General features: G+C 33.0%; 4 protein-coding genes across 5 annotated transcripts; 2 read left to right on the forward strand and 2 right to left on the reverse strand.

The window, feature by feature from the left end:
• The first annotated feature begins 1475 nt into the window (after nucleotides 1-1475).
• On the forward strand, nucleotides 1476-3836 carry LOC130898045 (serine protease HTRA2, mitochondrial-like). Its single transcript, XM_057807080.1, has 4 exons — nucleotides 1476-1919; nucleotides 1994-2302; nucleotides 2416-2764; nucleotides 3579-3836. The coding sequence occupies exons 1-4, from the start codon at nucleotides 1529-1531 to the stop codon at nucleotides 3748-3750; spliced, it is 1221 nt and encodes a 406-aa protein (XP_057663063.1). The 5' UTR covers nucleotides 1476-1528; the 3' UTR covers nucleotides 3751-3836.
• On the reverse strand, nucleotides 3827-6448 carry LOC130898046 (pre-rRNA-processing protein TSR2 homolog). Its single transcript, XM_057807081.1, has 4 exons — nucleotides 6211-6448; nucleotides 6014-6152; nucleotides 4068-4201; nucleotides 3827-4010 (listed from the first exon to the last, which is right to left on the reverse strand). The coding sequence occupies exons 1-4, from the start codon at nucleotides 6310-6312 to the stop codon at nucleotides 3909-3911; spliced, it is 477 nt and encodes a 158-aa protein (XP_057663064.1). The 5' UTR covers nucleotides 6313-6448; the 3' UTR covers nucleotides 3827-3908.
• A 3802-nt stretch (nucleotides 6449-10250) lies between these two features.
• On the reverse strand, nucleotides 10251-15096 carry LOC130897788 (glutamyl-tRNA(Gln) amidotransferase subunit B, mitochondrial). 2 transcript variants are annotated; one of them, XM_057806692.1, is made up of 9 exons: nucleotides 14927-15096; nucleotides 14797-14876; nucleotides 14481-14739; nucleotides 14114-14429; nucleotides 13803-14038; nucleotides 13574-13753; nucleotides 12663-12793; nucleotides 12489-12609; nucleotides 10251-10511 (listed from the first exon to the last, which is right to left on the reverse strand). In XM_057806692.1, exons 2-9 carry the CDS (start codon nucleotides 14862-14864, stop codon nucleotides 10293-10295), a joined length of 1530 nt encoding a protein of 509 aa, XP_057662675.1. In that variant the 5' UTR covers nucleotides 14865-14876; nucleotides 14927-15096; the 3' UTR covers nucleotides 10251-10292. The 2 variants fall into 2 exon arrangements, with proteins under 2 accessions (XP_057662675.1, XP_057662674.1); XM_057806691.1 differs by having other exon boundaries at nucleotides 14797-15096.
• A 533-nt stretch (nucleotides 15097-15629) lies between these two features.
• LOC130897986 (NEDD8-conjugating enzyme Ubc12) lies at nucleotides 15630-16721 on the forward strand. The gene is made up of 3 exons (XM_057806994.1): nucleotides 15630-15864; nucleotides 15921-16015; nucleotides 16129-16721. Exons 1-3 carry the CDS (start codon nucleotides 15759-15761, stop codon nucleotides 16474-16476), a joined length of 549 nt encoding a protein of 182 aa, XP_057662977.1. The 5' UTR covers nucleotides 15630-15758; the 3' UTR covers nucleotides 16477-16721.
• The last annotated feature ends 11204 nt before the right edge of the window (nucleotides 16722-27925 follow it).

A 27925-nucleotide genomic window follows, 5' to 3' on the forward strand; every position in this document is an offset into this window, starting at 1 on the left:
CGACTCATGTGATTGTCTATTTACACATCTACTTTACACATTTGTTAAATAAATAACTGTTATATACTAATGAACATTTTTTATACATACATTTTTCATTATTATCATTTACAAGCTTCTGTATGCCTTTAGATTTAAAATTATTTTGTGATATTCATTATTCGATGCTTAGTTGGTTGCTTTCAAATTTGATTGAAATTTCATCTAAAAATGTAATTCTACAATTTTATTGGTTCTGACAATTGCTGTATGCTTCACTGTGAATTATGAATAAGGAAGACAGGCTGATATACTGTTATATTCAATAGAAGCAAAATTTGGTACGTAACTCGATGATAGAAGAATACCCTAGATTTTAAAAATGAAAATTAAAAAACTATGAATGTCTTGTCTTGTTTTGAAAGCGAAACAAGAAAAGACTCTCGCAAACAAGAATATAGTAAGCAACACTTAACAAGAGTCCTTGAATTGCTTGTTAAAATTTCTATATACTCCACTAATACAAGTTAACTCAAACCCTCATTTTATTGCATTGTTCTAACTAAAAATTTGTTCTTTTATGGTATCAACTTTAACCATCGGGGTACTGGAAGTTATGCAGAAGCTCCTAATCAAATAACGGCGAGTAGTCTTTGCAGCCGAGACTTAATTCTACGAAGAAGCTCTCAATTAGGCAATCTAAGAAAACAGCTGATCTACGTCAAAATGACGGCTGAGGGGTAAACAATTTTCACGTTTTAACCTGGGTTTGCTTTTTTAATTGTTTTCTGGTAGTGAGAGTTGTTTTGTATTTTTTTTTTATTTTATGATGTTTGGAAAGCTTCATGGATACTTCTGTTTCAGTAGAACTACTAATACTAATATTAGTTTTTTATCAGTTTGCAAGTAATTTGCAATATATAGAACACTTGTACTTATTTTGTTCTTAAATTACGGGAGTTTTATAAACAATAATTTCCACTAACGCATTCAGCTTTATCAAACATGGATACGTTGCAAAATTCACAAACCACACAAAAATCTACGGCAAAAGCATTTGCTTACCCCACGTCAGGTTTTTTAAATGGATTCCAGCTGATCCTGACAATTCATTAGATTGTTTAATAGAGAATTCTAAGAAAAAAGCTGATCTACGTCAGAATAGCGGCATGTGGTGAGCAAATGATTTTCTCGTATGCACCCGTGTGCATGAATACGTTTTTCATAAATTTCATCAGTACATTAACTTTAAAGTAGATCGTTACTATTTTAATTCTAAATTATTATATTCCCGTTTAAATTAGAATTCTTCAACTGCGCACTTTAATGGCCCTTTTTGTATTAAGACATCTAGCCAATATATTTTACACTGGGTAAATAAAAATATTTTCTCTTTTATAAATAAATTCAACAACTTACCATTGAGGTACATCAACATTCCAATAGGTGGCACAAAAACCTTCTTTCAAATTTAATACGGATAATTTGTCTTCCTCAGTTATTTAAAGGTTAAAAAAGAAGAGTAGTTGTGAAGGGTTAAACTTTTTCAATGTCCTATTTAAGAAAATTTTTAAAACACAAATTTTTAGTTAGTTTTTCTAATTTCAAAAATTTTAAAAATGGTAGTACGAGTCAAGCTGAAACTTTTGATAAATTAATTAAACCAACATCTAGAAGAAATGACAAAAGTGTTGAACTGTTTGTAATATTAGCTACAGGTTATATTTTTTATAAAACAATTAAATATTATACTCTTATTCCAACTGTAAATGCGGCCACAGCATTGGGATCTACACCTTTAGCAGGAAGACGTAGACAATTTAATTTTATAGCTGACGTTGTGGAAACTTCAGCACCTGCTGTAGTTTATATTGAAATCAAGGATTCTAGGAGAATTGATTTTTTCACTGGAAGACCAACAACAATATCAAATGGTTCAGGTTTGTATAAAGAAATCATAAAAAGATAAAATTATTCGTCAATTCCATAATTTCAATTTGTGAGTATGTTTTAGGTTTTATAATAGATGAAAATGGTTTGATATTAACGAATGCTCATGTAGTTACAAACAAACCAAACGCTAAAGTGGAAGTAAAACTTATAGATGGTTCAGTTTATCATGGTCAAGTAGAGGATATTGATATTGTAAGTGATCTAGCTACTGTGAGAATACCAGCAAAAAATTTACCAGTTATGAAGCTAGGTAGCTCTTCAGATTTAAAACCAGGAGAGTTTGTTGTAGCCATCGGTAGTCCTTTAGCATTGAGCAATACTGTTACAAGTGGAGTAGTCAGTTCAACTCAAAGAGGATCAGCAGAATTAGGTAAGTATTAAAGAAAAAAATATGCTTTGAAAATATAATCACTTCTTGTTTATTTGAGGATTCCATAAATATTCTTTATTAGCTTTTCTTATTTTGTAGTACATTGTTTTCAGGTTTACATGGCAAGGACATGCATTATATTCAAACAGATGCTGCAATCACTTTTGGCAATTCTGGTGGTCCTTTAGTAAATTTAGACGGGGAAGCAATTGGAGTAAATAGTATGAAAGTGACTGCAGGTATTTCATTTGCAATACCAATTGATTATGTTAAAGCATTTCTCAAAACGGCCAAAGGTCCAAAAGGCCCCGATAAACCAAAAAGGCTGTATATGGGCATCACAATGTTAACATTAACACCACAGATTATACATGAACTACAACAAAGAAATCATCAAATTCCCAGAGATATAGAAAAAGGTGTTTTGGTGTGGAAAGTTATTTACGGATCTCCAGCTCATGCGTAAGTTGAATTACTTACTAATGTTTCATCAATTTTTGCTTCTGTGTCTAAAATTGAATTACTATTGAATTGAACTACTATTCCTAGATATTAGAACTACTCTACTATATGTTTCAGTATAATTACAGAAGATAAAATTGTGAAATTTTGAGAAACCATTCTACCAATCAGCACTACAGCCCTAGGTGGACCTCGGTCTCCTCAACAATTTGCATCATAGCCATCATCTGCTTATTTCCTCCATTTCCTGGTAGTACAGGTTTTTCAATTCAATTTTTTTCCAATACTGTATTTTAAAGTGTACAAACTTTAAAATATCTTTACTGTTTAGAATCTCCATGATATCCCCTTCTCTCCACTTCAATTGTTCTGCTCATATTCAGTCAGTAGTAGTCTTGAAATTAGCATCCTAAGAATGAAGTTCTCCACCTTAGTACTCAAACTAATGGCTATTATTGTTCTCACTTGATCCAATTGTCTAAACCATCATCTTTTTCTTTCATGATAGCATAGATTACAGATTTTTCATTTGCATACTTGCATCTTCAACAATCAGACACTTAATTTAAATTTTTGTATTTTCTTTCTTTTTTTCAAATTGTACATTTGGTTTAATATCTTGATTTATAATGTATAATGACCCATTATTTTTTTCAAGTATCATCCAATCCTACAAGAATTTTGTCCACTACTAGTAACTATGATGTCACTGCTTTTTTTAAAATTTTGTCGTAATCTGTTTATTTTCCTGCTTGTTTAGTAAGCTAAATGGAAAGATGAATTTTATAATGAAAATTGAAATTTTTTTTTGAAGAGGGGGATTACAACCCGGTGACATAGTAACTCATATCGACGGAAAACAAATTCAACACTCAAATGACATTTACGGTATTCTGGCAGAAAACAAAACAAGAAATTTGAAAATATCAATAAATAGAAGTGGTAAAAGTATGGACTTAACAATCACTCCTGAAGATTTTAGTTGAAGTAGTCGTTTTTATATTGTTACTTCGAAATAAAAGTTTGTTCCTATTATGTCGCTTTTCTAAATAAAAACACACATAAAAACCAATATTTATTTAATAATAAATGTAGATCCATGTTAATTATAAACTTAAAAATAATTGTTTATTGATAAAATCCATTAGTGTTTTTTCCTTCGAGTTTGTACCACTGTCCATCCATCCTCCTTCGGTTCTTCAGACATTTCTATCTCATTATCATCACTAGATGAATCACTATTGGCCTATAAATAAATTTTTATGAAATGAAAAGTATGAAAAATTATTTATCAATTGGTTACCTGTGGATTTTGTATCCGAGTATGTTGTAACCAATTACTATAGGAAGTTGGTAATTTATTAAATTCCTCTTCACATTGCTGTATGTTACCACTTCTTAGTAACTCAACAAATTTGAAAAGAATCGTTGCTATTTCTAAAACAAAATAAATGCTACAATAAGGTAATTTAACAAAATCGTCAAACTAGTTGAGTACTATAAAAATGATAATTTGATTAGAATTCTATCTGAATAAATAAACTAACAGAGATAGCTTAATAAAGTGTCGTAATAAAATTCAAAAGTTGGTTATTACCTCAATAATCTAGTAACCCTTAGATTTTACGATATATATTTGTCTAATGGTATGAAAATACATTTTCCTACAAAAATATGAATTGTTGGTTGAAACTTTAAACTAAGAATTACTTTCACTATGAGTAATACATAGTATTTGTTTTGAAAACATGAAGAAATGACAGCTGATGATTTTGAGGAACATTTTAGTCAAAAGATACATTTATTACCCACTAATTCTGTAAAAATTATGAACAACGCTAGTTACCATTCAAAATTAAAGGAACTATTACCTAATGCTAATTAAAAAAGCCAAAATGATTAGCTGATACAAATTATTATCACACAACATCCATCCTTAATATTTTATCACCAAGAAAAGGCTCATATAGTTATAAACCCTGTGACAGGTGACTGCAGTAATGTTAATTATAACCTACCATTTGAGTATATATTTTAAACTAACCTTCTGTTAACCAACTATAATCAATTTTTTTATAGAAAAAAATTGTCTGTTTTGTTTGAAAGAAGTTTTACAAATACAAAGGTTTGAGGTCAACTCTGGGGTTCTCCAAGGATGCATCTTGTCACCTACTCTCTTTCTCCCGTACATCAACAATCTACTTGACAAAACTGCAAATCTATAGACAGTAACAGATCTTGAAAACATTCTGGAATGAGATGGAAGCAATCTGATTGAGTTTACTGCAACAAATACCAAAGCTGTTATTTTTACAAAGAAGGCTTGCACTGTGGCTTAGGCTTTGGTCCTGTCTGGACATAAAATATCACCATCTCCAGAAACTTGCTTAGGTGTTGAGGTTGGAAGCAATATGTCCTGGCATAGTCAAGTGGCCGATTTAACCAAGGAAGCTTCACAAAAATTGGAGCCCTCTTTAAGAATAAAAAGCTATATACTCTGCAAGAGCTTCTAATCTTCTACAAGGCCCATCTTTGGAATATTAGTCGCACATTTGGAGTTTGGGTCCCAAGCATACCTTGAGGATACTCTACCCAATACAGAAGAGAGCAACTCGACTTATAGGCAATCCAGAGTTGACCAGATACTTGGAGAGCATAGAAGAAAGGTCATTGATCCAAAACTATTATGGCAAATGCTTTTCCAAACTGCGAAACATAATCACACCTAGAACAGTATTTGCAAAACTAACTTGATAGGCAGATGTGGCTCATGAAGACTGAGTTCAAGATCAATATTCAGCATCTCCACAAGGTATGCACCACTTAAACTACTCCAAATGTAATAGGGTTTAACCTCTTGTGCTTGCTTCTTACATAAAAAATATTGTGACACTGATATTCCACTCCTTTGCTTTGCTATACTTTGAATATAAGGTCTTTTTCCTTTAACTAAAAAACCCAAAGTTGCTACTATCTTAAGAGCATTTATTATTAATAGAATCATTTGTTGGTGCTATTGAAAATAATCTCAAATTCGTTAAGAAAAATTTGAGCCTCAAATGTTGCTTAATATAAATGTGGAAGTAAAAACATAAAAACTACAACTTCTTATCAACCCATGATTATACTTAATTTAAATGAAATTGTTTCATTATGAAAAATAGCTCATTTTCATTCTACTAAAGATAATGTCATTTTCCTAACTATGTCAAACAATACTTGTTAAAATTCTAAAGTGAAGAATCTTACCTTTTGGGGAACCATCTTCGAAAATTGTATTAAATTTTTCATCGATAATATCTTCTAAAAAATCTTCTATACATTCTACATCTAAATCTTTTTCTTGAATACAAAATTCAGATACCTCTTCAATACATTGGATTGCAACCTATAATTCAATTTAGATTAATAAAGAAATTACAAAGTCAATTTTCAAAATATTATACCTGTTTACTGTTTGGGCCTCCCATAGAATGTTCAACTGATAACCTTAAGCCAGTCCAATTACTCAGTATTTGCTGCACAACCTTGTGCATAATCTCCTCCATTTTATTTGAAATAAGAAGGATTTATTGTTACTTTATATGTCCATACTATTTTACAACCTCTAATCTAATAATAACATAACCTTACTCACGACATCGACAACTTGTAAAAGCACGGGTTGAGGGATTTGAAAATTGTGACGTGTTTCACATGGAGCACAAAAAATTGAGCTGATGGTGCGTTCCAATAAACACTCAATACAATCACGTTCCATTTATTCCAGAACGTTATAATCGTATACCTAAGTGAAATGGATTATGAACACAAATCATACATAGATAATATATATGGTTTGTGATTATGACAAAGTAAAAGCTGTGAAAAGTTATGTTACAATTTGTAATATATAGAATTTTTTAGTGGAGTGTGACTAATTTACACTAATGTAAAATCAAATGTCTTCTTTGACGATATTAAAATATTTGGTGCTGACAAGGATGCTCCGCTAATTCTCTTAACGCTCACATCGACCTATCTTAGCTTGTCTGGACTGGAGCACTTGGATATCAGAAAAGGAAGAATAATGTAGTCGTCCAAACTTCCTAGAAAAAGAGCTGCAGGTAAAGATCGCAGTAAAAAACTCTATGAATTGGCCAATCAAGAAGACAAAAAGAAAGTGATGATAAACAAATCAAAACTAAGATTTAATAAGGAAGAGAAAGTATATATAGAGGATGACTTGTCACTCAAAGACCGAGAAATAAAGAAGAAAATCAGAACCAGGGCAAAGGAAGAAAAAGACAGAGGGAAAAGGGTAAAAATAGCACTTAATGGTAAACAAAAAAAGAAAAATCAAAAGATCGGACGTAAAAGAAGACTACAGGTGGGAAAGCTAATAGATAACAAAACAAGAAAAAATTCGAAGAAGAACTTAAGAGACTCCTAACAAAGCAACAGAGCTGTGGTATATTAAGTATCTGTATTTAAAAGGGTTAAAATGTAAGCAGATTTACGAAGATATACTTAATACCCTTGGTAATCAATGTCCTTCGTATGCGACCGTGAAAAATTTAACTGCAAGCTTCAAAAGAGGTAAATTTTCCATTGAAGATGATGACCGATCGGGAAGGCCAGTTTCTGTCAGTCCCCGAAAATATCGATGCAGTTCATGACATGATTTTATCAGACCGTCGAATTGGGCTAAAACGGATATCTGAAGCACTGAATATTTCATATAAACGCGTTCATCATATAGTTCACGTCAATTTGTACCTGAAAAAAATTGCTGCAAAATGGATCCCCAAATGTTTGATGTTGACCAAAAGCGTGCAAGGGTAGAAGCATCGCGTTCGATCTGTGCTCGATTTGATAACGATGAAGACTTCTTAAACCGAATTGTTACTATGGATGAGACTTGGATACATATCTACGATGCAGAAACAAAGCAACAATCGGTGGAATGGCTACACTCTGGTTCTCCAAGATCTAAGAAGTTTCGTGTCCAAAAATCTGCTGGAAAAGTTCTTGCTTTAGTTTTTTGGGATTGCCATGGAGTAATCATGATTGGTTTTTTGGATAAGGGTAGAACAATAGCTGGAGATTACTATTCGACATTACTGACCAATCTAGGGGAAAAAATTAAAGACAAAAGACGCGGAAAGCTATCCAAAGGTGTTTTGTTTTTGCAGGACAACGCCCCTGCACACCAATCTTATGTTGCCATGTAAAAAATTCGTGATTTAGGGTTTGAATTACTAGAACGCCCCCCTTATTCACCAGATTTGGCTCCGTCCGACTATAATCTCTTTCCTCAACTGAAAAAGTTTGAAAGGTTGTGAATTTTTTTCCAGTGAGGAGATAATAAAAGCTGTGGAGGTCTGGTTTGCAGAACAAGAAGAAACATTTTTTTAAAGGTCTAGAGACGTTGCAGGTTCACTGCAATAAATGAATCCAATTAAGAGAAGAATATGTTGAGTAATAAAATATTTTGACATTGAAATTTTGTTGGGTTCTATATTAGGCCAAAAATTATTCAATATATCCTCGTAGTATTAGAAAGGATAGTACGAGAAATCGGTTTGAACAGAACAGGGACACTAAAAACACCGCAACTACTGACATACGCAGACCTATAAAAACGGCAGAGTCAATGAAGATAAATCGAAGTTCATGATAATGACAACACCATAAAGGAAAAGAGCAATGAGAAGTTTGTCAATACAACTGAACGAAGAAAAGACAATGGGCTTAGAACAACTGGTTGTTATGAAAGACAACGGTGACGAAGGAGAAAATCTGGAACCGAGGATGATGAGGGAGAAAATCTGGAAGCGAGGATGATGGGGAATAACATCTGGAAGCGAGGATGATGAGGAAGAAAATCTGGAAGCGAGGATGACGAGGGAAAGTAAACAGTTGGGAGCGCTGAACGCGATAAAATTCCAAAAAATCTCCATCTATACAAAGCAATAATCAGACCAACAGTGAGCTACGGAGGCGATGCGTGGATTCTTAACAAAACAGAGGAAGAGAAGTTAGATATATGGGAAAGAAAAATACTTACAAGGATACTAGGCGGTGAAAATGAGTGAGATTTATGGCTGAGAAGGACAAATAATGAAATAAGTAATTTACTTGTAGAAGCAAAATAAAATCTAAAAGAATATATGGATATGGATATAATGTAAAGGACACCTTTTGATTTCGCCATCTGATGCAAAAAAATTGAAAATTCACAATGCCATACCCCCTAAAATATATGGATGGCCAAAGCTGCACAAACCTGACATTCCCCTTCGATCATACCCCATTATCTAATTATTTGAAAAAAAATTTATATCAAAAATACTTTATCAAAAACACATGGGATTTCAAAAAAAAATTAAAAGTATAAAAATTCCTAACGAGTTACATGGAGAAAATTCCAGAAGATTCTTTAAATAAAAGGCAATAGGATCAAATGTCGTAAACACTTTGTCAGCATTTATTTTGTTATAAATACGAATGTTATAAATAATTTTTTAATGAATTTAATTCATTCAATGAATATATGTAGTTAATTCGCTTGTAAAATTAATTTTGTTCATTCAACTATAAAATTATTGTAATTTTGAGTTTAATAAAGTTTTTAAAAACATATTTTCGGCCATCGAAAATATAATTAACGACATGTTTTTATTTATATATTTAGTTGTGGTTTCTTTATATACAAATACCATTGTGAAAAATATATCAATAAAAAAATGGGGACAAAATTAAAAAAAAAACAGAAATACCTCAAAATGAATTTATAAAAGCTATAGAACTAACACTTACAACATATTTCAAATATGAAAACTAAATATACAAACAAATTGATGGTTGTGCTATGGGAGTTTCCATTTTAAGTGTTATAGCACAATTAGTAATTATTATGTATCATGATTAGATACTTGTTTTTATTAATTTATACTATTATAATGTAGGGTAGAATCGTGTTCTTATTAGATTCATATTTTGTTGCAACCTGTATAATTTTATTTCGATTTGTCATCATAAAGAATTCGTATTTTTCTAAGGAATGGGTAATCGATAAATTTGTGTTTTTTGAAGAACCTAACTAATTGCTTATCACTGACGAATTTGAAAACGAAGAAACGATGTATGATTTTAGTTTCGTCATTATTATTATGTTCTCAGCAAGCGGCTGGCGAGGATGTTAAATAGTTGAATTCAGTGGCAATAAAATTGTGGTTTCCAAATAAATGCGTTTTCTTTCAACTTCGTGTAATATAATGGAAGATCTTGAGGAAACTATCCTAAGCAAACTTGATATAAATATTCAATTATTTTCCCGATGTGTAGATGATTGCATTACTACCGTACTAAAGAATCAAATTGAACTTGTAGTCCTTCAATACTATATCAGTTTCGAAACCCAAGTTGTAGCCTTCAGCAAGTTCAGTCTCCTTTAATAAGTATTTTATTTATAGTACTTTAAGAAAATATAAAACAATGAATACACTTCTCAAACATTTATTTATAAATAAAATTATAACAACAATCAATTTTCCAGTAGATCCTTTAAAATAACAATAATTTTCTTCATGTTGGCTCTACTTTTACTTTTTGAAACTACAGCTCCTAGTAACGCCTTAAAAGCTTTCGTTTTACCCGCTTTATAATCACGAACTGCTTTTTTATTTTCTTCTATAACCTGAATGCAAATATTTTTCAATTCCGTTTCATCACTTATTTGTAACAAATCTTTTTCTTTAACGATCTGTAATCCAACAAAAAGCTATTTAAAATATATTTATAAGGGCAGGTCGTAACGATAGATTTATATTAAAGATAGAGAGAGATTGTTCAAGTAACCCGCACAGCTATAGAGAGAGAAAAAACTTCGGTATACCACTCTCTGTCTTCCTCTATTCTATTCTGTTTGGACCGCTATGACGTCGAAGTTTTCAGTGGTGGGAACGGCGAAGGAGGGGGATAACAAGATTTATTTTCATGGCGAGTAGAGAGAGTTAGAAAGTGGTAAACTGATGCTTTTTCTATTTCTTCTTTCCAACAGTAGAATTTCACTTCCGTACCGCTCTCTCTGTCTTTAATATCAACTCGATTAACAGCGATTAGAGAGAGTTAGCAAGTGGCAAACCAATACTCTTTCTTCCTTCCATTAGTATAATTCCACTTACATACTGCTCCCTTTAAGTCAACTCTATGGTTTTACCACGGTAAGTGTTGAAACCACTGGTAAACTACCATATGGTAATTAAGTCTTAGAAAAGTAAAGTGAAAGTCAAGGTTAGATCGAGTCGGAAACGATACCATAAAAGAGCAAATGATCCTGAAAGAAATAATTATAGAACTTATTGAGGAAAAGCAGTTGATTTGATAAGGGAAGATACGAAGGATAGGGAAAGATTGCCAAAAAAAATTAAGTGGACCCGACAGAAAAACAGAAGGAGAGGATAACTAATATACTTGGAATAAGAAAATTCAATGAGTATATGAGATATGAACGTTAATAACTGCAGCAACAGGAAAGAGTGGCTATAGGCATCTGACAACATCGTAGGACGTTTTGAACCCTAATTTATACATAATTTAATATTCTAAAATAAACTAAAAGTTAGGTAACATGTTATCACCCTCAAAAACTTTTTTCTTTATTTAAATTAGTAATTGTGAACTTTTATACAACTCTTTATTAGTAATTAAGTTGGAATTTCTGGAACCGTTGGTGATATTCATACTGAACACACTGTTTACACCAACACTCACAATTACACTGTCTGACGCGCATTTCTAACCAAGTTATCGTCTTCAGAGACTGAAGGTAAACAGTTACTTTCAGTCTCTGAAGACGATAACTTGGTTATAAACGCGCGTCAGACAATGTAATTGTGAGTGTTGTTGTACTGGTGGTGTAAACAGTATGTTCAGTAACTCTTTATTAGGTCAAGTTTTTGACTATTTCTCTTAAAACACAATTCCCATTGTCCTAAAGTGAAACTAACTAACATATAACCGGCTCAACTATTCAGTATATATCGTCAGATAAATTTTCATAGTGGAAAAAACATAAGTTTGAACTGGAACTTTTATTTCTTCTGAAACCTCATATTAAGGGAAATACTAGAGAAAACTTACGAGTACAATGTCATTCTTCACCACCTCTTCATTGAGTTCCATCAGGCGTACGACAATATCCTCAGAGATCAGCTGTTTGAGAACCTGGTGGGGTTTGGCGTTCCAAACTTATGCACATGGTTAGAATGATTATGAGGAACACCTCTAGCTGAGTGAAGGTATAGGGGTCTCTAGGTAAGTTTTTATTGTAAATACAGGCTTGCGTCAGGAAGACCTACTAGCGACAACACTATTCAATTTCTCACTGGGATCTCACTGGAAAGTGCTGCAAGAAGCATCCGAACGAATCCCGGAGGAATTATTTGACATCATGGCACGAACTTCTTCAGCTCTTTCAGGAATGGTTGAGTAGTTCGAGCGAGCTGCTAAAGGAACAGAACTCAGAATCAATGAACAGAAAACCAACTATATGAGAACCCCGACCTCCCTAACCCCGTTACAAATCAGAGAACATCACATCACAATGTTGAGCTGAGACAGATTTGGTGGTGTTCATCCGGGGGGCGCATCTAAGGTGGCTGGGAGAGGATGCCTTCTGATTGATACCCGGTTAATTTATGAAAACATATGGTATGCACTTATTTAAAAAACTGTATACCTGATTTGGATTTTGGTCATTACCAGACAGCACATTCTCCAGCAAAATCCTAGCAGTATTTCGATTAATATCTTCTCTTTCTAGTAATTCCAATATTTCTCCAATGTGCCCAGGATTAATACTGAAAACAAATTAATCCAATTTCCTTCTATTATGACTCAAATAATTTCTTACATTTCTTTGGAATCCATGTCTTTCTTGTTCAGCATAGTGTTAACGTCATTAATTAAAAAATTGGCTGCCAATTTTGCACTAACTTTTTTGGCTGAAATTTCCTCAAATACTTTCAATAATGGACTGTCATTCTAAAAGAAAAAAATTATTTACAAATGGAATTTAACATACACATATACATTTAAAAAATAATAATAATGTTTTTTTGACAGAACAAATTATTCCATTGTACAAATATTGTTATGAACGTATTTCCGCCCTAGAGCCGGTCCTGTCCATATGTATTGAAATTCTAAAATTCAGCAAAGACGCACAAATACTTATCTCCTGATTCAAATACTCACAGAACATGTACATTTAATGGTTCTCTTTTTAAAATTACAGACTCACCAATCTTTTTAACTGTCCTAAAGTGGAAAATACTGCGGAGCATGAGTTTTTTTGCTCGTCAAAGATGACAGAATGAACGTAGTACAAAAAATTATATAAATTACCAGAAAATATTGTTTATAAAATGATAGCTAGCGAGTAAGTTTAAAAAACCCTATCTAAAATGGCGATAAAGATAATAAATCAAGATCAAATCTTCTAGAGTAAATCCAAAGCAGTTTGATGAAGTAATACCTTTTTGGTGGTTCCATTATACTATCTGTTGTGTAGGAAAGTGAAATGAAAATCCCACATATTCTGGCAATTCCAGTAGTCGAGATTTCTTATGAAGATTTGAAGATTTTTTCCTTCGATCATGTGACTAATTTGGAATATTCCACCATGCATTTTTGATAAAACTTCTCAGATAGCTTGAATTTTACTGAGATTTTTGATAATTATCGTCATATTTCAATCAATTAACACAAAATCTTGAGAAATCGTGCACTGAAACCTCCCACTTACATATAACATATACTTACAACTAATATAATGGACTGTTCCAATGTTAGACCATTTTCTTTTCTTAATCTCTGTCTTGTTTCCTCTGGAAGTTCAGGTATACACTTTTTCAATTCATCCGCATTAACACTTCCAAGTTGGATTGGACCCATAGCAATATGAAGAGGAGGTAAATTAGGCTCTGGCATGTACCTATAATCCTAAATATATGAAATTGATAATACTAGGTGTTAAGTTTCTGTGATTTACCTGTTCAACTTCTTTATCTCTCATTGCAACTGTAGTTTTGGAACTAGCGTCCCACGCTCTTGTTTCATTTGTGATAGTTTGTCCAGCTTCCTTCAACTTTATCTGTCTACGAATTTCATATGAAACTGCTCCAGCTACCCCTCTCACAGAACCTATATTCTTGATTTCAGTTCTTACTCCTAGAGGTTCTGATTCTTTGTGGATAGACACATTGGCATCAACTCTCAATGCTCCTTCTAAAACAAAAAATTCACTAATCTACATTCTTATATATAAATTTAAGATAATGTTTATCTAATGAAATTTATTACCTTCCATTTTACAAGTGCATGTTTGTATCCTTTGTAAAATGGAAATGAGTTCTTTAACTAGAGCAGCTGCTTCTTCTCCATCTTTCAAATCTGGATCAAAAACTAATTCCATAAGAGAAACTCCTGCTCGATTTAAATCCACAAAGCTTTTATTTTCATCATGTAAACTTTTTCCACTGTCTTGTTCAAGTTGTAATTGTTTAATTTTAACTTTAGTGGTGTAAGGAACTTTATGAATACCCGGTGTGAATACTTGAAATTCTAAATATCCTCCCACTGCCAAAGGTGCCCTTTGTTGTGTTATCTGATAACCATTCTACAATTGTTTATATTTAGATAAGTTTTATGAAATACTCATTCAACTTACAGGTAAATCAGCGTAAAAATAGTGTTTTCTATCAAAATGAGAAACAGGATTTACTTTACAATTTAAACTTAATGCTGTTAAAACACCAGCTTCAACGCTTCTTTTATTTAATACCGGCAATGTCCCCGGAGTGGAGCAATCGAATAAGGAAACATTTGTATTTACAGGTGATGAAAATTGTGTAGAGGCTCCAGAAAATAATTTGCTCGCTGAATTTATTTGGGCATGAACTTCTAGACCTACTACACTTTTCCATTTGCTGGAAAAATATGAGTTGAACTTCACTCAACATTTTATAAATTCACGAATTTCTAACCTTTTATTGGATATTTGAGATAGTCCTCTCACTAAAGTCATTTGGTTATGCACAATTTTTAAAACCATAGTTATTTAGTACTAGAAATATATATATTATCTAAAATAACGTAAGTTGAAACAATAAATACCTTTAATTATAAGGTTATCTTTAGGGTGTGATCATATGGGAAGGATAGAAATCTAGAAATAGATCTAGCGTAATGGAAATAGCCAATCGGAGATCTATACTATTTGAGAGTGTGAGCCATATTCTGTTTTAACTTTCATTATACCACCATCGATATTGTTTAGAATCTGTTAGGTTACAGAAATATACCGCTATATAGCTCTGCTAATAACAGCTTTATAGTGTAAGCCCTGCTTAAAGAAGCTTTTATCTTCTTGGTGATATTGACAATAGACATGGCCATGTTAAGCCCAGTTAATATTTCTTTAACTTTGTTATATATGTTTCTCCGTTTTAACTTTTTGGGAACTTTCTCATTTTGTGCTTATAATTTTATTTTAACTTCAGAAGCTATTCACATTCTATTCAGTTTTTATTACAATTTATCATTTACATTTTACTATAAAGTGAGATAATGTAGTGTAATTTATGTCCTCAGAAGAGAGTTCTAGATATGGTTAAGTATACCGTTAGGTATTTATGTAAATGCGAATACTGAATGCTGATTGGCTGTTTCTATTACACTATTTCGAGTGATTATGTGATCACACTCTTAGGTATTAAGTGAAAATCATCGAACTAATGTTAGTTCTGTGGAGAAAAAAGTAAATTTTATATGGTAAAAAATAGTACCGAAAAAAAAAAGATATCAAATGTCATTGTCATATTCCTTCTGACAGTTCACTGTACTGTCAGAAATAGAAAATAATTTAGCACAATAAACATATAAATAAATTTTTACGTTTCCCATGTTATTTTAAAATAGTAATTCACTCAACTATAATTATCTAAAAATGATTAAATTATTTTCATTAAAGCAACAAAAGAAAGATGGAGAACCATCACCAAGGCCAGGGAATCAAAAGAAAGCTTCAGCTGCACAATTAAGAATAACAAAAGGTTTGTGAAAATACTATCAAAGCTAAAGATATTGTGTCAAGTGTTATTTTTTGTAGATATTAATGAGTTAAATCTTCCCAAGACTTGTACAACAGAATTTCCGGATCCTGATGACCTATTAACGTTTAAGTTGGTGATATGTCCTGATGAGGTAAAATTTAATAGATGGTATAAATACAAAAAAAAAATGAAAAAATTTGAAAAACTGAAGGATTCTTAAATATATTATTATGCAAGTCTCCAAATCTATTTGTAATTTTTCAGGGTTTCTACAGAACAGGTAGATTCATATTCAGCTTCAAGGTAGGTCCAAATTATCCACATGAACCACCAAAAGTAAAGTGCGAAACTCAATTATATCACCCTAACATTGATCAACAAGGCAATGTTTGCCTCAATATTCTAAGAGAAGACTGGAAACCAGTCCTGACTATTAACAGCATTGTTTATGGTCTTCAGTACCTATTCTTAGAGCCAAACCCAGAAGATCCCCTTAATAAGGAAGCTGCAGAAGTTCTAACCAATAATCGCAGATTATTCGAACAGAATGTACAGAAAGCAATTAGAGGTGGATATGTGGGTGGAGTTTATTTTGATCGTTGTTCAAAGTGATTGAAATTTGTGTACATACAAAACTAATAAGATCTACATCAGGTAGTCCCTGAGGATTGTGTATGTAAATGAAGTTATTTGAAATTGGCAAATTTAATAACAAAATAGATACGTAGTCAATTCTTTATAACCTCATTTCAATATCTTTCCCTCATGTGGACTTTTATGAGAACAATTTTTACTCTATTTAAATCAATTAATTACAAAGAGTTGATTAATCAAAAATATATGTTTTCATTTATCAATGCTTCTTTTCTAAACAAAATGAACTCATTAACAAAATAAAATTATACCTGAACATAATTACCCTTTATAAAATGTTATTATGAAATAATTTTGATGTACAGAAATATTTGATTTAATTTTCAATTGAACCAAATATCCTAATAGTACGTAAACTCAATAGCTTTGTTTGGAGGGTTAAATTCCTATTGAGTTTTTAGGGACCCATCGCTTACAAACCAAAATTGTCATGAAGTCATTGACCTGTGAATGACAATTTTGGAAGTGCGCATTCGGTCAATTTCTAAACTGATTTGGAATCAGACCTGTGAACAAAACTAACCTCTAATGGGTCACCACACATCGGTTCAGTAACATAACGATTTTCAGGGATCATATATATATATATATATATATATATATATATATATATATATATATATATATATATATATATATATATATATATATATATTGATAAGGGACTGTCTCCTGGGTAGAACAGCATAAAAGTTTTTCTAAGGGCAACCTACATTGATATGAATTTCTAATGATCACACCACAATGGTCTGTTCTTCCCAATGGAGTCCATAATAAGTCTCCTTCGAATTTTCGCATTTATCAGACCCCACAACTTCCATGTAATGTAATCCATTCAACAACCTCTAAACTCTTCCTTTTATCGTTCTTCCAGCTCTCTCATTTTATATGTTGTAATACTTTTGACAATCCCATTGGATATATCCCTTATGTTGATACTTTATCATTACTCAAACACAAAATTGAGTATCTGCAGAGCTTTTCTTATATTATATCCCATTGGAGACTATAAGAATCTTCTGAATACTTTCACATTCCATATGATGTTCAATGAAGAAGAACACAGACAACTAAACAAGCAATGAGAGGAGAGAGAAAACTTTTTTGTATTAGTTTGATTAGGAAAAATAAGGAAATTTTTATATGATATATAATTTTCTTAGGAATGGACCTAATTTAAGAAAAATTAGGTTAGGTTAGTGAGTATGTCTGCTGTTTATCGTCCATAATTGAACTTGTGGGTTTGGAATTACAACAAACTGCCTCGATGCAGCTTTTGGGATGCATTGACCAGGTGGAAAGGCAGTGACAGCGGATGTGTTATTTTCAGTCGTGAAAATAATAGTGATAGTGAACAAGTTAGTCCTAGGAATTGGATTCACCTAATGACGATAGAGGAGTTTTCAAAAAAAGGTAGGAAATTTGCTCGAAGTTCTTCATAAGCCGTTGCTAGTAGCTGTATGAGGAATAGGAAAGTGTCGTCTTGAATATTCGAGGAAAAAGCCATATAGTAGTGTAGTAGTGATCCAGGCATTTGCTAAATCCAATTCGTCCTCTACGAGAGGATTAATTTGTATCTGACAGTGGAAGAGCCAATGTGATTCACGAAAGTTGTATTTCGCTCTTGGGAAAAGGGTATTCTGTCAGCTGTGCTGGTCATTATATCACCAAGAAAGGTTATTCCTGGAATTCAAGTCACTTGTAATAATGACTTTAGGAAGAGTGGATACATATTCAAGAAGGTCAATAGAAAGGTTTTGATATGGTTTGTTGTAATAGGAAAAGATTATGAAAATCTAAATTCTGTTAGAATGGCAAGGCATATATAAATATATACAAAAATCCCTGCAGACATAGAAACGTAACGATTTCTAGCACAATGTAACCAGCTACGTATAAGTTGGTGCTATTGTATACCAATGGAATAGTACATTCCTTGCCATCACTTATATTGTGACGCCCGTATTGCGTTCTAGAAAACGGATTTTCAGTTGTAGGCAATTATATGTGTCATTATAACACTATGGGAAATTTTAATATACAGTAAAATCGATAGGTAACGTTGACAACAGCGTCTCTGCACACGTATCACATAACGATAACGTAACCTAACCTAGGGTTGCCAACCTCAAATATTAAAAACCAGAATTTGAAGATAGAAAAACCAGGACAATTCTGTTTAAAAACAGGACGCATTAATAGAGTTGCAATATTTGAATAAATAGTGAAAACAGGTGAAATCAAATTCTAACTATTAGATACTATAACTTATAGTATTTATTATTTTTATTATTATTTGACAATAGTAGGTGGTTAAAGAAAAAAAACCTATGAAACTATTATTTTATAAATTTAAAGATGAAAGTTTTTCAGAATACTGTTCACACTTTTCAATCTACTAAAAGTCTGTTCTTGAAAATGTTTGTATTTGCAAAGGTCACTGTCTCTTCTTCTAATGCATTCCACATATATACTATACGATTTGTCAAAAAGTTCTTCCGGGGCAACTTTCAGTTTGTTTGTTCCAGCTCTTTCTCTAACACCAAAGCTCGTATTACAATTATCTCCTGAGAATGCAATACATTCTTATGTTATATTGTTGAAGTTGATCACTTATAAACTCACCAAAGTTTCTGCAGTTTCATCGGAAACTGTTTCAATGTCTAATATCTTGGACTTCATGCCTTCACCACTATAATCGAAATACTGAACCAATACAGGAATTAATTTAGTTGCTCTATGATTGCTAACATTACAAGAGACACTAACACACGATATATTTTTCAAGTCATCTATAATCTTCATTGAACAATGAGGGTTTAAAACTTCAGTCACTTTTGCAGTTGCTTTTGTTCTGCTACACGTCATGTCTTTTGCGATTTGTGAATCGATACACATAACTTTATTTAACTGCAACGTACAGTCTAAAGCTGCTAACGAAATATATGGCGGGCCAAGTTGAGCCATTACATTATTTACTAATGAATTGAACTTTAATTAGCTGCGAAGTAGAAGGTTGAGGGGCGCTGGTCTTTGTGGGAACATGTGACATGTGGAACTGTTTTTGTTTCTGCGTGACTTCATCATAATCCGGCTCCATATATGTGATGCTGAAATTTTTAACAATGAGAAAAGGAGGTCATCTGAAAGCCTATTACGAAGACAATTTGTTCATTATTGAAACCGTTTGTTCGCACAAATAGCTTGTACCAAACATAGCCATTATTTTCTGGGCGTGGAAAACTATATTTGGCTATTGGGTCTTAGATAAGGGCTTATAAAATTCCAATTTGCTGGTGTTCAAAATAGTTGTCTCAAATGGATAGTGCGTTCGACGATAGTCGGACATATGGGTTTTATGCCCGACGTGTACTGCATTTACTGCCAATTCATGAGAATGTCATTTCTGATAAAAAGAAAATTGTACTCAATTTTTGTTTGCCGGTCGCGGGCCGTAGTTTCCCCATCCCTGGTCTAAAGAGTTAAAAGATATATGGTGAAGAATTTTGTGATAAGTTGCAGTCCCTTCAGCAGCGATAGTCTTAATGGACTATTTCTTTATAAAAATTTCTAAGGCTCAGAAATTCCTACTACAATATCTATCGCACCTCTACTGGCTATAGATATACTGGATTCAGCAATACAATACACTTTAGAATCGGATTTGCCGCGTTTGAACGACGGAAACCTTTTTCCTAAAGCTTCATTGAAAGTGCTTTCTAGTTTCGACATGCTTTAGAGGAAACATTAAACTTATAAACACAGCTGAAACAAAAGAAATTCCGGTAAAAATCGAGGTCATAAATTAGAAATTAACACATTTACAAGTCTCTTTCTACTTTAATTTGTATTCTCTGAATAAATAATACCAATAATACAATACGATAATAAACACTACAATACAATCATGAAAGAGGAGCGCGAATTTAAAAATCCATGACGCGGCTTAAAAACTATTCAGGACACTACAAAAAATAGAACATGTCCTGGGAAAACAGGACGGTTGGCAACCCTAACCTAACCTAAACATAACAACCTAATAATTTAAATAAAAACCCTTTAACGGCGCGGCGAGAATAATTTTTTGTGTGCAAAACAAATAAAAATAGTATGGTTATATAAAAAATTGTTTATCTTTATTGTTTTTACATTTTTTCTTGAAAAAAAAAATAGTACTTTTCTCAAAATGTACTGTTACATATAATTAACGCTAGCTGTTTATGGTATACAAAATGTCTACGTTTAATTAAATTGCACTGTAAACATAATCCAACATCACATTTAACACAAAACGAACGTATACTCGTTTAGCATCCTTCACTAGTACAACGGCGTCCTTTATTATTAGGGATATTGGTTAAGAATCCACGTCAGTTGTTTATCCAGATTGTCGAGCTCCTCAATTATAGAGTAAACGCTGCGGTAGTTTTCAAGACAGATAATGATACGAATGTCCTTCTTCTGTTTCTTCTGAACTAATGCTCAGGACTCCCTATGCGGCCGCGCTTATATTTGCGATTACAAAACTTGCTCTCATCAATTTGAAAGTTAATACCTGGACCACTAATCTTGCTACGTGAATGTTGCTCAGCTGAGAAAGTCTCAACGACCATTCATCTCGCAACAGTGTTATTAAAAAACAATTCCAATAGGCCGGACTTACCGGTAAGCTATGGTTTCAGATGAAAGCATGAATAATTTACATATCTAATATCGTTGTGAGGAGGTAGACGAGACTCCTCAAACTAAGTGTCCTTATCCACGCGTCGAGTTCTACAGAATGAACGTCTCCGCGGTAATAGAACACTCTAAAGCCATGCTGGGCAGTATTGATTTCCATCCTTATTAGATGGCGGTCACACTGCTTTTCTATAGACACCAGGCTTTGCTGATGTATCCAAGAATAAGCCGCATCTTTAGTGATGAAGGGCAGTTTGCGCAAGTTCCAGGTAATAAGTTGGAGCAAAAAACAAAAACTTTTAAGAAAAAGAAAAGGATGCGACCGTTCTGTTTAAAAGGAAAACACAATGTCTGCCTCCAAAACAGTCGCTAGCAGCAAAAAATGATTCAGTGCTTGCATGGTGATGATTTTGACAACGCCACCTAACGATTTTACTGTATATTAATAGAACATATAATTGCCTACAACTTTTTAAGGGGACGTTTTCTTAAAAAAAACTTTCATGTATAGGAGACGGTCCTCTATCGAAATATATATATATATATATATATATATATATATATATATATATATATACGATCCCTTAAAATATTTGTGTTACTTAACCGAATTTGATCCCCTCTAATGCTCTTCATATCTTAAATCACTTTTTTAGCCAAATATTTGACAGTTTTTTATTGCAAAAAATGCCTTACAAAAGTTTATTCTACAAAATAATCTTGTTAGTCTTGTTAATTCATTATTAGATTGGGATAGTTCAAAATATGCCATGTGAAGCTGTCCAATTTTTCTTCTGAGTTGACCATTTATTAAGCTTACAATTGTTGTTAAAAGTTTTTCTGTTTCCAGTAACCCTTTACTGCATTAATTTATATATTTTGGTGAATAATTTGGAAGTAATAAACTATTTTTATTATATATTATCGTTACAATTTATTGAGTATGAATAGGTAATAGCCCAGTTGCTGGAGGCCACAGGTACAACTTACAAGAAACAAGGGTGAAATTTTTTAAAAGTACTTTAAAGTATGCTTATTGATGTAAGAAAAACATTCTTAAAGTAAAAAAAAATTTCGAGAATCATTTTGATTTTCAACATTTCCCATTATTTCAGTCTGTGATGAAGATAGAAAAAAATACTACGTTATAGGGTAAGTTTTTCTCGATAAAAAGATCCCTTACATTTTTTTGTGTAAAAGCTATAGTTTTTTCGGAAAAAATTCTAAAAAATTATGATGTATCCCGCGCACGAGATGCGCTGACTGCGTAAACTACGAATTCCGATTGTACATCGCGATATCTCAGGAATGGCAAAAAAATCATAGAGACCATTGTTGTAGAGAATTTTAAGATCTACAACTTTGGTTTGAGGTTTTTTAGGGAATTTTTAAAATTTCACTTATAATGGTAAGCTCCAGCTCTCCACCTAGCGTTGCCAGGCGTCCGGATAAAGCTGGATGGTAGACTTTTTGATTGCGTGTTCGGCCAAAATAAACGATATCCGGCTTTTGTCAGGCTTTTTACATTTCGCAAACGAGCGTGGACTAGCGCAAGCGACGAGGTTGATTGTAGGTCGCTCACGCAGGCCCAAGTGCCGCCCGTCTCCCGTTTTCTGAACATTAACAAAGAGTACGTTGATTTCAAGAAGCAGTTAGCACATAAAAAAATGGGTAAGCTAGTTTAAATCTAAGATAATTCAAGATTGCTTTTCAGAATTCCTAATTATTGTCAGTATTACTTTGCTATCACAGGTAAACTTTGAAAGAGCTTTCTTCTTGATAGATCACCGATGGACGAAAGAATGCAACAGATTACATGTTGATACTGTTGCCAAAATGTTGGTTGTATATTATAATTTATGACATTTGACATGTAAGGATTTTTACAAATACATTTTGAAAGAAGCTGATCTCTTAAAGCAGGTTTCGGTGAACCAAAAATATTAACACTGAGACAAATTCCTCAACAATGTAGAGTCTCCGGCCTTTCTAACCAAATATCCGGCCAAACTGGCTATTAGGTTTGACTACCTGGCAACCCTATCTCCTGAATACACTGTTTACACTACCACTACACCAACACTCACAATTACACTGTCTGACGCGTGTTTCGATAACCAAGTTATTCAGAGACTGAAGATAAACTAAAATCTAATAACTTGACTTACCTGTTTTATACTTAATTTTCCCACCAATAAACCTTCTCCCGCGAAAATTAATTCCAGTAGGAAAAAATTCCTTGGCGGGAATCTTCACATTCATTCCTTGACTACTAAATTATAGAGTGGACTGTAATGAATTGGCCCTTTGTCCCTATTTAAGCTACTCTACCTGATCTTCCGGTCCGTCCATATATTTCAAATTTAAAATATGGACAGCCCACTCTATAGTTTAGTAGTCAAGGAATGATTGTGAAGATTCCCACCAAGGAGTTTTAGTATAAAACAGGTAAATCAAGACATTGGATTTCAGTTTACTTTCAGTGTCTGAAGACGATAACTTGGTTATAGAAACGAGCGCCAGACAGTGTAATTGGAGTGGTGGTGTAAACAGTATATTCAATATAAATACCTCCAACGGTTCCAGAAATTCCAATTTTATCCTATCTCCACCAATATTTAGCTTTCCAGGAATTTTTGTAATTTGACTACTATTTTTATGTCTAAATTGACCGGACTACTTGGTATACAGATACTTTTGTATACGTAAGATCTTGAGGAAACCCAATATACGTTTATGAATGACGAAAATTGGAGCACTTCGATTATTTTAATTTTTTGTTAAATTTACAATTATGTCTAGTAAATATTCTCAAAGTGCTCCGATTTTCGACATTCAAAAACGTATTTTCTTGTTTTTTTTAATCAGTATTTAGTATTTACTGATGTAATAATTTGAAATTGTTAATAAAAAAAAATGGTTTTTCAATACAAAAGTAATAAAAAACAGGTACACATGAGGTCCGAAAAGTCGCGCATATAGCTGACCCAAATCTAACAGATCTTAGATATCAACACCAAGAGTTTAATTGAAACGACTAAGAAAATTGAAAATATGTTTGTGTCTTTATTGCACATGATGTGGTAAAGGGTTAAAGCAGTAAAATTTGTAGAATTATGGAGACTATAACTTAACATACACTATTTTTGTTTAATGCCTCTAGGGAGTTTTTGGTTTTTACACAGAAACCCATTTATGGTATATCCAAATTAATATTACATTATAGTTTCGAAATCACATGAAGGGTTCAGAGGAAAAGGTGCCCACAGGCGCAGTAATAATAAAAATAAAAACGAAGGAGATATTTTTTATTTTATAAAATCTGAGATAGAAATGTGGATTTCTTTTTTTAGTTTTAATGTCTCAAATCATGTAAGACTAACAGACGATGATGCCAGAAACAAATAGTTTTATTCTCTAAGTGGTTTTACAAAAAAAATGGTTAGGCACGTTTGGTCCTACAAAATTTGAACTTATACGAAGAACTACAAAAAATAAAATGAAACTACAATTATAACAATAATAAGAAGGAACTGAAACAGTTTTATTCGTCAATGTCATTTGGAACATTATCTGAATTAGGGTCTTCCAGGCAATCTAATGCATTCGGATTTCCTCTCAAATTTTGATAAAAGGCGTGGTGAACTGGCGGTATATACCGAGTCAAAAATAATAAATTTTCAACCTTTTCAGCAGTAAGGTCCGTTCCATTAGGGTATAACGTATCAAGATCTTTAAAAGGATAGAATCGTCTTTCTTTCTTTTTTATTCACAGGTCTAGTTCTGAAAAATTTTGTTTCATTTGTATTAGAAGCGGTTTATCTTTTTTCATTCGTATCGAACCTGGCTTTAGCCATTGCACTTTTGCACCATCCATAAACGATTTTCTGTTTGTTATAAAGCTTTCGAGGTTCTTACTACTGAAGAAATCTTCTCTTTTCATTCGGTCTTTTCTTTTTCGAATCTTTAATCATGTCTAGCCAATCATCGGGAACGAAAATGCTGCTATGATATTTTTTTGCCTTTTCAATTATAACCACTAACAAAAAATTACTTTCAAATTTTCAGACTTTTGTAGGAAATCGGTTAACATTAGTACCATCTTAATATTGCGATTTTGTCCACCACATGTGTCACTATAAAAAGTAACGTGTGTGATGCAAGCAGGTAAATTTTCCTCCATATGTTTGCATATGCAAGACGCGATTCCTCGAGTACCTCGTGAAGCTTCATTTTCGGCCCATATGTACATAAATACTTTATTTGAAATTTCATCATGGACTCCTAAATTGTACGTCCACATCTGACGTTTATAATATGCAACGTCCGTTTTTAATACCGGCGTTGCTAGATTCTTTTCTAAATCAAAAGTGAGGACATGACGCGTTGGATCATGTTTGGGTCCTTCGGGGACCCTTCTCAGAGTGTACTTTACAGCTTCTGCTTTTCTCTGGTGGAGCTCGCTTTCAAAATGTATGCGATTCCTCTGTTTTCGCGTGATTAAAGTGGACTGAAGTTCTGCGTTATATTTGTCACATCTTTGGCATGTGTCCGTCTGCGGACGATGATTATGATGATTGAATTTTGTATTATAAACTTCTGTAGAAACGAAGGAAGATAAAGGAATAACCGAGTCGTTTTTAAACCTTTCTTTATACAGTGCATATAGCTTAAGGGAGAGTTGCCCTTAAAAGCATATGGCTATAATTTTCGACTAGTGCATATCAGATCAACTCAAGCTAAAATTTTATTATAAGAGGTTACCTAGCAATCAATTTTAAATACAATATTTATTTTGTACAACACCTATATAAAAATAAAGGAAGAAAATAAAATTTATTTAGGCATAATTCACAGCCATTGTACATAACTAGGTATAGTGTTTATCTTAAGAGAATCTTAACAGAAGTCGCAAATATAATTTTCTGCCGTTTCTTTTCCACTGCATTCTTTGTAGATCCAGGTTGAACAAGAACGAAACCAGACTTCATTATTACGTCCAAATTCACCACATAATTTACATGTCATTAGTATTCTCATTTTCTTTGTCTGAGCTTATCTCATCTTCATCTTCGTCATTACATAATTGTGCAAGGGGAATATCTTCGCTGCTTTCTTCATTGCTAGAAATTAACACTCTTCTCTTCACAGATTTTCCTTTTGCAAAAGCTTTTCCTTTACCTTTTTTTCCTTCTTTTAATCTTCTCTTTCTCTCCTTATCTTCTAGCTGTCCTTTTAGAGGCGTGGCGGTCCAAATTTGAGAGTGTTGTTTCTTTGAACGTCTTTTAATTTTCTGAATTTTTCGAGGCACTAAAATGTTACCACGCGAAGTACTAGCAACAGGTTCGGTTTCATTTGCAACATGTGTAGAGAGTGCTTCCGTTGCTATGTCATTGTTGAATGAATTTTCGTTTCGAGTAGTTAAGTCTTCAACAATTGGGTCTGATATACAATCATCATCATCAAACACGTTGGGGTTTATGGGATGAATTGAAGCCAAAACATCATGAATACTTTTTTCATATGGATGGTTTTTCATATATAAGTCACACTCTTTATGATAAGCTGTCTTCAATGGACCGTAGAAAATGATATCCAACGACTGCATCCTATGGGAAATGTGCGGGAGCAAAGATAGCAAGCATATGGATCCCGTTTTCCCGGCAAAATTAATAAGCCTTCAGTGACAAGTGACTAGCATGATTGTCAAGAATTAGTAGAGTGGGGTTTTCAGCTGTTGCAGTAATATATTTGGCAAAGTGACGAAACCATTTCTCAAAAAGTTCTTCGGTGATCCGTCCAGACTTTGAACACTCATATTCTGCCCCAATAGGAACTCCAATCTTGAGACTTGGTTTGATTCTTTGGCGTGGGATAAATGAAGTTCCCGATGCATTCATGGCACAGACAACTGTGACATTTTGCCCACGTTCTCCGCTTGTAATTTTGTCAACTTAATTCCTTTAGGTGCATAAATTTTCCAGGTCTTTGAATAGTAGTTATAACAGTTTCATCAACATTGAATACTCGTTTTGTTGGATAAGCATTCTTCTCTGTCATTTCTTCTAAATTGTGAAAAAACAATGCAATTTCAGATTTATTAAAACTCAACACTCTATTCATGCTTGTTGGCTCCGGAAGTAGTAAAGATATCTCAGGATTTCTTTTCAGGAACGCACACACCCAACACTCACCAGCCATGCCCTTCTTTGAAAAAATGTGCTTACCTAATATTTTTTGCAACCGCGAACTCATAAGCCAATTTGCGTAGCTGTTGCTGTGAGATTCCAAAAAATGTTTTAGCCAACTTAATAATATGACCAGCTAACTCCTTTTTATCTTCTTTTGAAAATGTTGCCTTTCGGCCAAATCGAGGGTCATAGTATTCTCCTTTTTTTAACCTATCTCTAATTGAAGACTCCGGAAGCATAAATGATCTTGCTACTTGCTTTATTTTTCTCCCATTCTTTACATCTTCTAAAGCAGCTTGCATTTGAAGTGGATCCCATGACCCCTTTTTTCTTTTTGGTGCACTTTCAAACATCTGTAAAAGAAAAAATAGGTACCTATAATATGCAATTGATAATACCGCGCCCCGTTTGACAATACTGCGCCCTGAGCGCGGTCACAGTCACAGAAAAATTATAAGAAATGTTCTCTATAGACGTACAACTCGTACCACTGACAGTATATAATCTTAGCCACTGACCTTTGACCACTGCCGCGC

Source organism: Diorhabda carinulata, chromosome 9 (genome assembly GCF_026250575.1).
Source record: "Diorhabda carinulata isolate Delta chromosome 9, icDioCari1.1, whole genome shotgun sequence".
Taxonomy (NCBI): Eukaryota; Metazoa; Arthropoda; class Insecta; order Coleoptera; family Chrysomelidae; genus Diorhabda; species Diorhabda carinulata.